The following is a 14,679-nucleotide window of genomic DNA, read 5'->3' as shown; positions in this document are numbered from 1 at the left end:
CAAGAATGTTGCCGGTGAGGACTCATTCCAAACTCCAGTTAGATGCACTTTGCAGAAACCAACTCTCTCTGCATGTGTTACATCTGCCCCACCTGCAGTGCAGCATGGTTTTATCCAACTGAGAAAGATTTAGCTTTTGTGATCAGCTGTGAATCAGGCCCAATATATGTCACCCTCCATATGCATGTCATCAAATCCCGGCGTCAAGCGCAATGCTGGAAAGGAATGTACCTATATACTGCACGCAGCGTATAAATATGTCCCCTGTACACCGGGCCTCCCCCTTTCTCCCCAGTAGGAGAACACGTAGCGCTCGTGCCGCATGGGAAAGCCCCTTCTTCTTAAGCGACTCCCAAGATGTGCCAAGCCGTGAAGATCTCTTGTTATTATAGAGGGGATCTCCCCGGTTTCATGTTTCATAATTAATGTTTTAAAAACAGATGCTGACACTCAGAAAGGAGATTCCCCTACCCCAGGGGCATCGGAGTAACCTCATCCTGCAGCCTGTGTCTGAGAGATCGCTGGCACTCACCACCCAGACACAAACGCTGTCACTTCCAGCTGTACTGTGTATAAAGCCGGTGTCAGACAGACGGGCACGTGCCACGCCACCACTTCTGCTGCCATCGCAAAACACTCTCAAACTCCAATCACATACACACTATTCCATACCGCCTCTAATGCATCAGCCTATTTATAGTATATATGTGCGCAGCTATTGTCAGGGAGGGGATCCTGCAGATCCATCTCCTGGTAAACTGAGCAATCTCTAGTAACATGGACTACAACAGCTAACGCCATCTAAAACAATCCAGAGCTTGATTAATCGATGTCATCCTAGCGCGCATTCACAAGCCTTAACAGCGACAGAAATAGCAAATGGATCTAATCGCAATCCTCTCGCAACTTGAATGACAGGAAGCCGGGTTTTTTTGGGTGGGGACCAGCTATTTTCTGGGAATGTCAGAAAAAAACAGACGTGCCCCGGTGTTTTAAGGGAGGTCGTGTGACATCAGTGCCGGCCTTGATCAGCCAATGGGCCAGATGCACTCAGCTTCAAAAAGTGATAAAAGGGAGAGTGATAAACAACCAGCCAATCAGCTCCTGCCTGACATGTCACAGACTGTGTTTTAAAAATGCTACGTACTCACAGTCATCAGCAACTTGGCAGATGAGCAATCAGATCTGAATTCTGCCCATAGTCAGTAATAAATGTTTCCCCCCATTCAGCGTGGGTCATTTCCAGCATTCCAAAAATGTTCATATCCAGCTTGTTTGACGCTTAAATGGACATACATGTAGATTACTTTTCGTCTGATATTTCGTGTGATCAGTATATTTTTGTTTAACCCTCTGAGTGCCAAGTGAAATTGTCAAATTTGGTGTGAAAATTGCCATGCAAATAATTGTATTCCTCATAATGACCTGTAATGTTACTGTATATAGGGAATATCATCTTTTTGACACAATTTTTTTTTTTTATTTGAATTTATATAACAAATGTGAGAGATGCAGGGATTTATTAGCGGATATTTTGTGCATCTCTCACAGAGATGTTGGCACTCAAAGGGTTAAACAAAACGTTTTATTTATATATATATATATATATATTTATTTATTTTTAAAGGACATTTTGAGCACTGAGGGTGCGTACCACGCTTTGTGCTATTAATGCAGCCTTAAAAAAAAAAGTAAGACAAGAACAGGTGCAGTGGTATACGGTGTAATACATTATTTCCCGGATTCGCGCACCTGGGGGAGTGATTGATGGTTTACTATTACTACTATTTACGTGAAACACAAACACGGAGACCACCCCCCCACACACACACTATAAGACTCATTCCAAGCTTTGCAGTTGTTATGTAATAGTCTCATTGACCCAAATCCCAGAGACACAGTGACATCAATATGACGAAATCCGTCTTCCTGGCGGCGGTGCCAGTGCCGTGGCATGTGATAGGGGCACCCCCTTGTCAGATTGCAGTTATGAGTGGATGTCAGGTCAGGTCATTCGTCCTGTGTGCTGATTACCCAGAATCCCTCTCACTACAGAGATGGCCTGCAGGAATGCTATCAATGCAGTGGCCTATAAAAATGTATTTATTGCCAGGTACTTATATAGCGCACACATATTCCGCAGCGCTTTACAGAGAACATTTGGCCAATCACATCAGTCCCTGCTCCGGAGTTTATACTCTATGGCAGGCATGTCCAACGTTGGCCCTCCAGATGTTGTGAAACTACACATCCCAGCATGCTTTGCAATAGTTTTAGCATTCTCTAATAGCAAAACTATGGCAAAGCACGCTGGGATGTGTAGTTTCACAACATCTGGAGGGCCAAAGTTGGACATGCCTGCTCTATGGAGTAGATGCATTATACCCACACAATACCCTTATTTTTCTGCATATCGGTATGCTATCTGGTAGAGAGCAGCGCCAATCAGGGCCGGCGCCACCACTAGGCATTTGCCTAGGGCGCCGGCACCTGGAGGGCGGCAGTACGCCCCTCACCCCCAGCATGGAGGGTTAGCGAACTGTGGTACCTGTGTAAAAAACTTGCGTCCCCGGCGTCCCTGCAGTGCTGGTGCGTGCAGGGGTGTCCGTGCCGCCAGGGGAACCTGCGGCGCTGTTATTGTGTATAAGCTGGCCGCGGCCGGCGGGGTCCCTACAGTGAATAGAAAATAACTAGCACTCAGCAGGGATGCCGGGGACGCAAGTTTTTTTACACAGGTACCACCCCCCCCGGCACCGGGGTGCCCCCACCCCGACTCGCCTGGGGCGCTCCGGTGCCAATAATGACACGGGCAGATGGCACATACCGGCGCTTATACCGCTTCTCTCCATAACGACCTCTCATCTATATACACCTTTGCTCCCTACCGTATGTACATACACACACTTACACACGAGGGGTGATTTTTGTCAGAAGCCAATTAACCTACCAGTATATTTTGGAATTGTGGGGAGAAAATAAAAGCACACATAGGAAATCACACAAGCACAGGGAGAACATACAAACTCCACACTGTTGGAGCCATGGTGGGAGTTGAATCCAAGTACTCACTGCTGTGGTGCAGTAATGCTGACTACTATGCCTACTGTGTTTCCTCCCCATAGTTGATTTCCTATTATTGGTGACACTGTTGGTGAATGAAGACATTAAAGACATCAGCACCAATGTGTCAAAATTGGGCGATATCTAATTGCATGGTAGATCTCAAACCATGTGGGAGATTACACAAGTTGCTACGATATTGACAGTTCTTACATCAGGCATGTCCAAACTGAGGCCCTTTCAGCTGTTGTGAAACTACACATCCCAGCATGCCTTGCCATTGTTTTAGCATTCCATATTAGCGCAGCTGTGGCAAGGCATGCTGGGATGTGTAGTTTCACAACAGCTGGAGGGCCATAGTTTTGACATGCCTGTCTTACATCTATCGCCTGTACTTGTCCTGCCACAGCTCCAGCCTAGTATACCAGAAGCACCACAACCTTGCACAAATCTGTCAGCCGTATGTGTCTCACCCACGGCTGAGTGTGTGTGTAACTGAGCACAGGATATGGAGGATGTGAGTGTGTTGCTGGCATGTAGGGGATACCGAACCTATTCAGACCTGTGCGTGCACACAGATGCATCTGATGATTTCCAGCAACTACATTTGCGCTGATAGTTATGACCAGTGGCGGATCCAGAGGAGGGGCTGCAGCACAGTTCAAAATTCACCCGCTGCCACCAACTGCCATTCTGAGCTGACCCACGGGCAGTGGGTGTGGCTTCCCTATTTGAATTTGAACTGTGCTGCAGCTCCTCCTCTGGAGCCACCAATGCAGTGGCCACCAGTGTCTATGTAAGTCCCAGCGGCTGAGTACAATGATGCAGGGACAGTCACAAATTAGTCATTTATCCGACTTCTGAGTAGTTCTATATTTGTGTAGCATAGCTCTGCAAGTGACACTCCGGAGCCGCTGTCACTGTGTAATCTCCCAATACTACAAGCAACCAAATCTTATTCATTATTTACAGGTTACTTCATCTTATTCAGCTGAGCAGAACTAACGGAGCCACAAAATACAGCGGTCCCACAAACTGTAAACGTCTGTGGGGAGTTTTCCTCCCCTTTAAATGCAGAAGCATCTTCTGGACCACAGAGGAGTTAGTCTCCTCCAGAATAAGCCCCAGCTGGCTCCTTCCTGACTGGGTAAGGCCTGTGTGATATATATAACCTTAAAAGGAATCAGTCACTGTCTGCAACTGTGCTGTGTGACAGGCTGAGGGGCCAGCAGCTGCGGGCAAGTGTGACAGTGCAGTGGGAGGGGGTGAGCAGAAGTTTACCATGCAGGGACAGATAGGGCAGAGGATTCGCTAGAAGGGGAGAATAGGGATCTGTCCGTTCTGAGCCGGTCAGTGTCCAGTTACAGCAGTGTTTCCATACTTAGCATGCTGACTAGAATCATTAGCTACGCCAGGCCAGGGGGAGAGCATCCTAAATTTACCCAAGGGCGAGCAAGGGTACATCCAAACCTGCTGTCAAAATGTCCCTCTCCTTTGTTCTTGAAATCATGTCCATTCACTATCACTCCCTGGAACGGTGTTTCGGCCTAAATCACAATCTGGGTCTGTCTGGTGACAATATATATCGTGGGGAGCCATACTTGTTTGAAATTAAAATGAATTGAGAGGGTAAAATACGCATTAAGCCACTGAAAAAGGGATGGGAACCAACATCAATTGCGCTTTTCCAGCGAAACGCGTTACTCCAATGCGCAAACGCACCAAAACATAATATTACGCAACCTTGCACATTCCAATTGGCTCCCATATGGTATTTATGACCATTTCTTGCCTTGAGGGGAAGAGGACAGGATTTGAAAGGGGGCGTGTCCGCGTAGAAAAGTTATGTTATGGCAAAAAGCGTCAGTTCTGATCACAAGAAAGGGGATCATTCGCAGGTGCCTGACCGCTGCTGCAAGTTGATGAGAAGGATTTGGGAACTCCTTTAGTTGGCTGAATGAATCCGAATCCCACTGTCACTTATATTAATACATTAGTAATGTTGATGCTGCAATCTATTCAGCTATTGGGCGGACATTGTCAATTGTCCCGCAGCAACAGACAATATTTCATAAACTCAGCAGAACGGCCAGGATGCGGGCTCCAATAGGGGATGGACGAGTGGTGATAGCTTTAGATTCAAAATAACTCTAACTATTATGTTTCCAGTACATATAATGTTGCCTAACAGGTTATACTGCTTTGTTTTATATGTTTGGGTATAATCTGGTTCTCAGACTTTAGACACATCCTATAAAAGACATATAGGGTGAAATGTAATAGGATGAGAGAATCAGAAAGTGAGGGATTTGGGAAGAAATCTCCAGTTTTTTAAAGCGGCAATCATTTACACTGCAAAATCAGACTGGTATTGCAGTGTAAATTATTGCCGCTTTAAAAAAAACCTGGAGATTTCTTAGCAAACCTCTCACTTTCTGATTCTCTCATCCTATTACATTTCACCCATGATCTTCATATAAGTTTTATGCTACCGAATACGTATCCGGATTTACCAACCCAGCCATAACATAAGAGCGCGAAGAACCCGGCAGAAAATGAGGAGCGAGGGCATCACGCGATGTAATGACCTTGTGGCACCTGAAATATGCCATCTAAGAGTTTATTACAGCTGAAGTAAATTTCCCCGAATGCTTCCACTTACAGTCTGCATGCCAGCGCCGGCCACTGCTGGCAGCCTTCGGGTCATTCTAGATGATTTGGACCGTCAAGGCCCTTACGACCCAACAGGGAATCCCAATAACACAGGAGACAGTGAGGCACTAAACACTATATATCTTTTCTGTAATCCTAGACACTCCAAACATTTAGCAGTTCAGTGGCAGATTAGATGCACACATGGTGGTCCCATAACCCAAACTCTGTCAGTATCTGGCTTGTTACAGAGAAAGTAATGTACAAATTATATATAAAGGCAACAGGACCAAATCTTACCTACTAATATGTTCTGATCACATGATATGAGCATAATACATCTATTACACCCTATTACACCCTATACAGACATAGGACACTACACCCCCAACATGTCCTGACCACTGGCCATAATACATCTATTACACCCTATACAGACATAAGACACTACACCCCCAACATGTCCCGACCACTGGCCATAATACATCTATTACACCCTATACAGACATAGGACACTACACCCCCAACATGTCCTGACCGCTGGCCATAATACACCTATTACACCCTATACAGACATAGGACACTACACCCCTACATGTCCTGACCACTGGCCATAATACATCTATTGCACCCTATACAGACATAGGACACTACACTCCAACATGTCCTGACCACTGTCCATAATACATCTATTACACCCTATTACACCCTATACAGACATAGGACACTGCACCCCTAACATGTCCTGACCACTGGCCATAATACATCTATTACACCCTATTACACACTATACAGACATAGGACACTACACCCCAATATGTCCTGACCGCCGACCATAATACATCTATTACACCCTATACAGACACAGGACACTACACCCCAACATGTCCTGACCACTGGCCATAATACATATATTACACCCTATACATACATAGGACACTACACCCCAACATGTCCTGACCGCTGGCCATAATACATCTATTACACCCTATACAGACATAGGACACTACACCCCAACATGTCCTGACCACCGGCCATAATACATCTATTACACCCTATACAGACATAGGACACACTACACCCCCAACATGTCCTGACCAATGGCCATAATACATCTATTACACCCTATACAGACATAGGACACTACACCCCAACATGTCCTGACCACTGGCCATAATACATCTATTACACCCTATACAGACATAGGACACTACACCCCCAATATGTCCTGACCACTGGCCATAATACATCTATTACACCCTATACTGACATAGGACACTACACACCAACATGACCTGACCACTGGCCTTGACCATAATACATCTAGTAAACTGTATACCAGCATTTTTGTTCAACCTCTTTCAACTCGCCTCACACCAAACAACATTTTAAAATTGCCATGACACACCATCAAACCCTCACAGGGAAAAACACATTGGTCCTCACAGGAAAATAACAAATCCATTGCCGCCTATATGAAAAAAACAATCACACTAGTCCCCACAGGTACAAAAAATAAAGCAAGTAAAGTAAAGTAAATTTGTCTCACAAATATCACATTGGTCCCCACATAGAAAGCATACACATTGTTCCCCCCAAAACAACAAAAGAAAACACATTGACCCCCAGTTGATTATAGATGTTTGTTAATGAATTGATTGTGTTTTTGGTGCGCTCACGTTCGTTGAATGTGTATTTATTGCTGAACCACCTAAACCGATGTCACCAACATCACCGGGTGGGTAGTCAAGGTAGAAGGTTCAGCGAATACCTTTTGATGTGGTTAGCTAATTGGGAAAAACATTCATTAATAGTCCAGGTTTGCCGACTTTATTATTCTCCTCTCCGGGAGAAGCCCGGGAGAAAATCAGATACTACCGGGGGGAAGAGGCAGGGAAACAGCTGACCGCCGGAGAAGCCGCTGGTCGCAGGAGCGGCAACCACAGGCAAACAGGGGTAAATTTACTAAGATGGGAGTTCTATTGAAGATGGGATGTTTTCCATAGCAACCAATCACATTATATATATTATCTTCTAGAAGTTGCTAAATAAATAAGAAGTAGAATCTGATTGGTTTCCCATAGCAACATCCCATCTTCAATAGAACTCCCATCTTAGTAAATTTACCTCAGAAAGGCCTGTATTCAGATCTGATTGCAGTACAAATTTGGAAAATGGGTAATGTGGGGTACACACCAGGACGATTTGGCCCAAAATGAGCCAATTTAGATACAATCTCGACCGATTGTATGTAAATCGGCCATGTTTTGGGCCATTTCGCTGCTGTTTCGATGCAATCCCAATCCGATGCGGGGCCCCGCTGGGCCGTTAGGTCTTTTCTGAGATCCTACCTGCAACATGTAGGATCTGAGAAACGACCAGTGTAGTGGGTGCGGGGCGCGATCGGATCGCAATCACATCAGGGGCTTTTTCTGTGCCGGTCGGCGGCGGCTCTGCGGCTCCGTCAGCCTGTGACTGGGTCGTACTTTCCTGTGACGACCTGCTCACGAGCAGCATCGTGCTGGTGTGTACCCAGCATTAAACCATGTGCACTGCAGGTGGGGCAGATGTAACATGTGCAGAGAGAGTTACATTTGTTTGAGTTATTTTGTTTCTGTGCAGGGTAAATACTGGCTGCATTATTTTTACACTGCAAATTAGATTTCAGTTTTAACACACCCCACCCAAATTTAACTCTCTCTGCCCACACAGAAGCCCAGTCCCTCCAGCCTACAGACATTAGTGATACAGGACACATATCCTAAATGAAGAATCCTTAACAAAACCGAGCCGGAGACATAACCTGATTAACCAGGCGTGTTCTGTCATCAGGCGCTCAGGAGGCAGCTGTCTCAGGCAGCAAGATCCGTGGGGCAGCACAATGCTGGATAGCAAATTAGGAACATTTGAATGCTAACACAATTGTAACTAGTGATTTTCCCCTCAGGGATGTCTTTTAGAAACACAAGCAATGATTTTCTACCTCGTTATCGCCGTTACCCATGAAGTATTAAGCTGCATTTGCAAGTTGTTGTCCCAATGTCATTTTAGTGGCAAACTTGTATGTGGCCTAGAAATGTGACACCTGGGGCTTAACTCAATCCTCATCGCAAAGCAACTTTTTAGAAAATGGACAAAACCATGCTGCACTGCAGGTGGGGCAGATGTAACATGTGCAGAGAGAGAGAGAGTTAAGGCCCCCATACACTATACGATTTTGGGACGATTTCATCCGATTTCGGCACTTTGGGCCGATAACCGAATGAAATCGCCCCAAAATCGCAGGTGTGTGATATATGATCCGATCCGATGCGCGGTCCCGTGCGCATCGGACCGGATCAGGGAGGTCGGACGGTCAGCACATAAGATCATCCGACCTCCCTGTATGCTATGCATATGCCTGCCCACCTGTCAGGCATATGCATGCAGACACCGGGGGGCGGGGGAGCACGGCGGGCAGACACACTGACCTGGCCGGCTGTAGTGGGGGCGGGCGGCAGCTCACAAATAAGTTCCCGCCGGGTGCGGCGAGTGATGCTGACCTGGCCGGCATGCTGTGGTCACAAATAGCAGCGCTGCCGCTGCGGGACGGGACGCACAGTGGCGGCTATTAGATTTTCAAAATAGCTGTCAAATGACCGGCCGTTCTGTGATTGGCTGAGAGCTCTCTCAGCCAATCACAGAACGGCCGGTCATTTGACATTTGACATCTCGCTCCAAGTCTGAATTAGGCCCCATGTCCGCTATAGGATCCACTACATGTATCCAGGATTCATCGTTTGTCATGTAATAACTAGCAGGGAGATTGGCTGGGGGCCTGGGACAGGGCACAGTGACATGACGTCAGATCGCCCAGCAGGTGACCTGGGCCTCTGGGTTCGCAGGACTCTCGCTAGAGTTCTGGACTGGTGGTGACAGTGGGACAGATAATGATAATGACCCTGGACACAGACAGCCGCACTGCAGATTTGTGGGCCAGGCTGCGGCTGTGTGCTGCTGGCCTGGCTCTCTGCCTGCCCGGCCACGGACTCTGGACTGGACAGACTGGTCTGGACAACAAGAGACAACACAACTGTGCCCACCCCACTGCCGAACTTACAGTAAATATACTGAACCAACTGATGCCACTGCTGCGCAGCGCGGCACCACAGGCAGGAGGCAGCTCACCGCCGGGCCGACGTCCAAGTCCGACAGGCAGCCGCAGCAGCATGCACGTCACGGTGTCACTGGCACTGCTGTCAGGCGGGCGTGTGTCACACATGGCAGCGCCGTAGCCGCTGCCCGCAGGAGGAGCCGGGGAGGAGTCGGGCACGTCACACAGTGACACTAACAAGTCTGTGTCCACTGTCCTGCTCCCTCCTCCTCCCAGCGAGCGCAGCGGCGGAGTGACTGTGTCACCCGGCTTCCTCACGTTGTTAGGTATGTCTCTCAGTCTCGAGTCGTCATGTGAGTGTCACTGAATGTGATGTGACACTCACACTGTGATGGCTTCCCGCAGTAATGTAATCGGCGCCAGGCGGGGGTGGGTGGTGGCGGCTGCGCGGGCCACATGACGAGGTCTGGAGGGCCGGATTTGGCCCGCGGGCCTTGTGTTTGACACCCGTGTGCTAGAGAAAACATTAACACAGAAAACCACGGATCTCAGCAAAATCATTTCGGATCCAGTTACAACACAAGACACTGATCTGTATCTGTTTCCTTGTATAGAGGCACAGTACTAATGTAAGGGATGAGACAGCAGAACATGGCTGAGTCAGCAGTTACTAGTATCATCACACACACATCCCCACTCACTACAGGACGACAAGCTGGAGTCGGGCTGGGCACGTTCATTAGGGAAGATCATAAGGGTTAGGAACAGTGGCGGCTCCAGGGGGGGGTGTCACACTGCGGCTGAATTCAGACCAGGCTGGGCGATTATCGATAGACTGCACATGCGTACTGGCCATAGTATGCATGAACAAGGCCATCCTGCGATAAAAGCCTGCTACTTTTTTAGTTGCTTCCGTGCTATGGGAGACAAGGGGAGTTCCATAGGGGAATAGCGCAACGAATCACATCAGCGCACACCTACCCCTGCTGCATCAGGTCGCAGTACCGCAGGACCATAACTAGGGGATATACAGCAAATGGTGCCATATTTCATTAGGATTTGACCACTATCTGCCCTAACATTACCCAGAAGCTGCAAGTCCAACCCGAAGCCATGGCAGATATTTCCTGTCATTGACAACCTGGCACAAGATATGTGAGAGCCAACTTGTGATTGGTTGCTAGGCTGATGCAGATTTACACCTTCAAGCCACATCAGTAAATAGCCCAGTGTTACTAGGCAACCCTATCCGGATTGTATTTCATTGTAGTTCCGCACAACTCTATACAATGTATACGTCACAGCATTCTGCTGCTCCAGCAGGATTTGGCTACACGTGTGCTAGTGGAAGCAGCAGGAGCAAGAAGAGATGAGGGGCAGATAATGTCTAATATCTAAAGCCCCATACTCATTAGACCATTGGCGGATCCAGGGGGGGGGGGGGGGCTACAGCACAGTTCAAAAATTCAAATAGGAGAGCCACACCCACTGACACCAACTGTCATTCCAAACTGTCTCACTGGCAGTGGGTGTGGCTCCCCTATTTGAACTTTGGTGCACCCCCCCCCCCCCTCCCTCTGAATCTGCCACTGCATTAGATGCCCAACTTTTTGTTTCTCCTCTCCGGGAGAAGCCCAGGTTGTAGAATTACAACAGTGCTTCTGGGGGCAGGACCAGGTGTCATCAAGCTCCACCCCCAATGTGATTTATGTCATTTTTTCTCCACCCCCTCTGCATAAACCTGCAGCCGGTATTTGACCGGCAGGGTTGGAGGATACCGGGGGAGAGTTGGGGGGGGGGGTCGCGCAGGGCTCTAGGGGCATGCAGGAGCCATGCCCTCCCTTCCGGGGGGCCAGGAGGTGGTAGGCAAGTATGATTAGACGATATATGATTAACAATATGAACGCTAATGATATTATTAACGATATATCGTTCATAATGCCCAATATCATAAAAGATTAATGATATGGGTCGTTATTGATATCTACTGTTGTCTGTATAAGCAGATCGATGTTGACTATCGGCAATGACTGCATGTTCACGCTGGGGCAGGGTGACGTCACTGAACGATATCGGACATTGTGTATGAACGATATCGTGAGCTGCCAGTTCAGAGGGAAATCAGTAACAATATCGTTCGAAAACAATATTGTCTATGCATAGGGGCATAGTTGCCTACCCTCCTGCATTCTGCAGGAGACTCCCTGAAATAGCAACAATCTCCCTCTCTCCCTCATAAGTCTAGCAATCTCCCTCATTTCACCTAGTCCACATTATACTGTTACATTTTTTGGGGAAAAAAGGAATGAGAGACAGATACATTTACATTGAATCATCAGCACCATTTCCCAGCACTTTACCAAGTATAGTAGCTCTTAGTAACTGCTTTGGGGCTCATCTACATTTGGATACAAGTCATTTTAAAATATTCCTCTCAGATGTAGCAGTGCACACCCACGCTTCTAGGTGCCACGTTCACAATCTCTCCATATATGGAACTAGACACGCCCTTTGGGTGGAGCATGACACGCCCCCTTAATGGGGAGCTGTGCAAAATTGTACTACCAACTGTAATCTCCCTGAAACTAGTTTTCCAATGTAGGCAAGTATGATAGGGGGCATAACAATGCAGCGACTTAAACACAACTGTGATCAAATACATAGCAACCAATATGATTCTAGCTCTCATTTTATAGATTTAACTAGTTAAATCATACTTTGAAGTTGATTGGTTGCTATGGGCAACTCTTCTAAATGAAATCATACCAATAAATGAAATGATACCACTGCAATGTCTGGCTTCAGGCTTAGTACATCTCCCCCTATAGCTGGTGAGCCGTCTTCAGTGATGACCATGGCAGTCTAGCCCATAATGTTATTATTAACCTTTACTGTTCCAGAAAGTACAGTAGTCTCCCCAGCCCCCATCACCCCTCTGCCCCAAATGCCTCATGTCACTCTGTTAACAGCAGCTGTCACTTTGCAGCCCTGGGACACCTCATGTTTCCTTAGCTGTCAGCTGTTGGGACGTAATCCCCCTCTCTGTCTTTTAATGCTAGATAGGATAGCCACAATGAGAAATTCAGATGTTGCACCCTTTGCGGTTGTGTGTCTCCCTATACAAGTGCCTCTTCCCCTGCGCTCAGTGCAATCATCGCAGACGCCTCCGTTAATCCCGATGTCTGATGTTACATCATTGGTGTTCTGCATTCTCACTGCAGCGGGAGGGAGAAATAACCACATAGTATGTTCCTATAGTAAGGTTACTGGCTGATAATGTCGTGTTTTATGTATGTATGTTATGGCTGGCCCGGTGTGAGACGCACATAGGCCCTTATACTGGTTCACTCGCAAAGGCAAATTCCTTCTCAAATGGACAAAACCATGTGCACTGCAGGTGGGGAAGATGTAACTTGTGCAGAGAGAGTTAGATTTGGGTGTGTTATTTTGTTTCTGTGCAGGGTAAATACTGGCTGCTTTATTTTTACACTGCAATATAGATATCACTTCGAAGTAAAACCCAACCCAAATCTAATTATCTCTGCACATGTTACATCTGCCCCACCTGCAGTGCACATGGAGAAGGAATTTGCCTTAGCGAGTGAACCAGAATAAGGTCCATAGTATATTATGCACACATGTTCCATAAAAATACATATAATGGGGGAGACTTAAGGTGCGTACACACGGGGGGGGGGGGGGGGGGGGGGGGGGAGATATATTGCCCAGTGTCTCCTTTTCATCAGCGACCAGCGATTACAATGGGGCACAAAACGGGAGCGCGCACTGCCGGGGCACACTTCCATCACTGGCAATATGGTCGCCTGCGACCATATTCCCAGCGATTATAGCCCCTATCGCCCCCGTGTGTACACAGCATTACTAAGATGGGAGTTCTATTTCAGATTTATGTTGTTATGGACAATCAATCAGATACTATCTATCTACATGTTGCTAAATAAATAAGAAGTAGATTCTGATTGGTTGCCGATAGCAACATCCCATTTGAAATAGAATGGCCATCTTAGTAAGTTTCCCTCAATGCATTATCATATAGTATAAGCAGACATACATTCCAAAGGATCACGGATTAACCTGCGGGTGCAACTGATGGTGTATTATATGGGCACGCGTGCTGATTTTTTTAGGATCACAGCCATATGGGCTACTTGGGGACAGCAATGAAATGCAATATTAGCACAGGCACAAGATCCCCATGTCCCCTGGCCCTGCCTGTATGACAATCGGGAACATAGCCTTCTGCTACTACAGTCATTACGTTACCCTGTTATTCCTCTTCATTAAACCTAATTTTAGCATATTACCGTGGGATTTCATAGATGGAATCGGTTGCATTTCCCAGCCCCCCCCCCCTTATTTATTGAGCACACAGGGCGAGATGCACTAAGCTTCAAAAGTGATAAAATGGAGAGTGATAAACAACCAACCAATCAGCTCATGCCTGACATTTTTCAAACACAGTCTGTGACATGGCAGGTAGGAGCTGATTGGCTGGCTGCTTATCACTCTCCATTTTATCACTTTTGAAGTTTAATACATCTGGCCCACGGAGAGTTATATGACCAGTCCTTGCCCCAGTGAAGCAGTGAGAAGTGTACCAGCGGACAGGCTGCCCGGGCAACCAATCAGCTGTTATGTTTAAGTTTATAGAAAGCACCTGATAACTTTTTCTCCAAAGCAGATTGGTTGCTATAGGCAACTCCTCCACTGGTTAATTTCTCCTCTCTTTTCACTGCTTCCTGAATAGACCCCTACTGTATATTCTCTGCCAGTCTTCATGCAATAGTTTCCGGGAACGATGTCAGTCAGTGACTGTAAGCATTGCCTTCTGCCATAGAGGCCTGTACTGTATG

At 47.0% G+C, this 14,679-nt stretch overlaps 1 protein-coding gene across 1 annotated transcript in view; it reads right to left on the bottom strand.

The window, feature by feature from the left end:
• SRL (sarcalumenin) overlaps positions 1 to 10,939 on the bottom strand; it is a 29,264-nt gene extending 18,325 nt beyond the window's left edge. The window contains exon 1 of the mRNA XM_083151950.1: positions 10,891 to 10,939. Coding sequence (XP_083008076.1) covers positions 10,891 to 10,939 — 49 coding nt within the window. The remainder of the gene's footprint in view (positions 1 to 10,890) is intronic.
• Between the last annotated feature and the right edge of the window lie 3,740 nt (positions 10,940 to 14,679).

This window comes from Crinia signifera, chromosome 7 (assembly GCF_055691185.1).
Source record: "Crinia signifera chromosome 7, ASM5569118v1, whole genome shotgun sequence".
NCBI lineage: Eukaryota > Metazoa > Chordata > Amphibia > Anura > Myobatrachidae > Crinia > Crinia signifera.
Note: the sequence above shows the minus strand (reverse complement) of the source record. Positions and strands in the feature narration are given on the sequence as shown.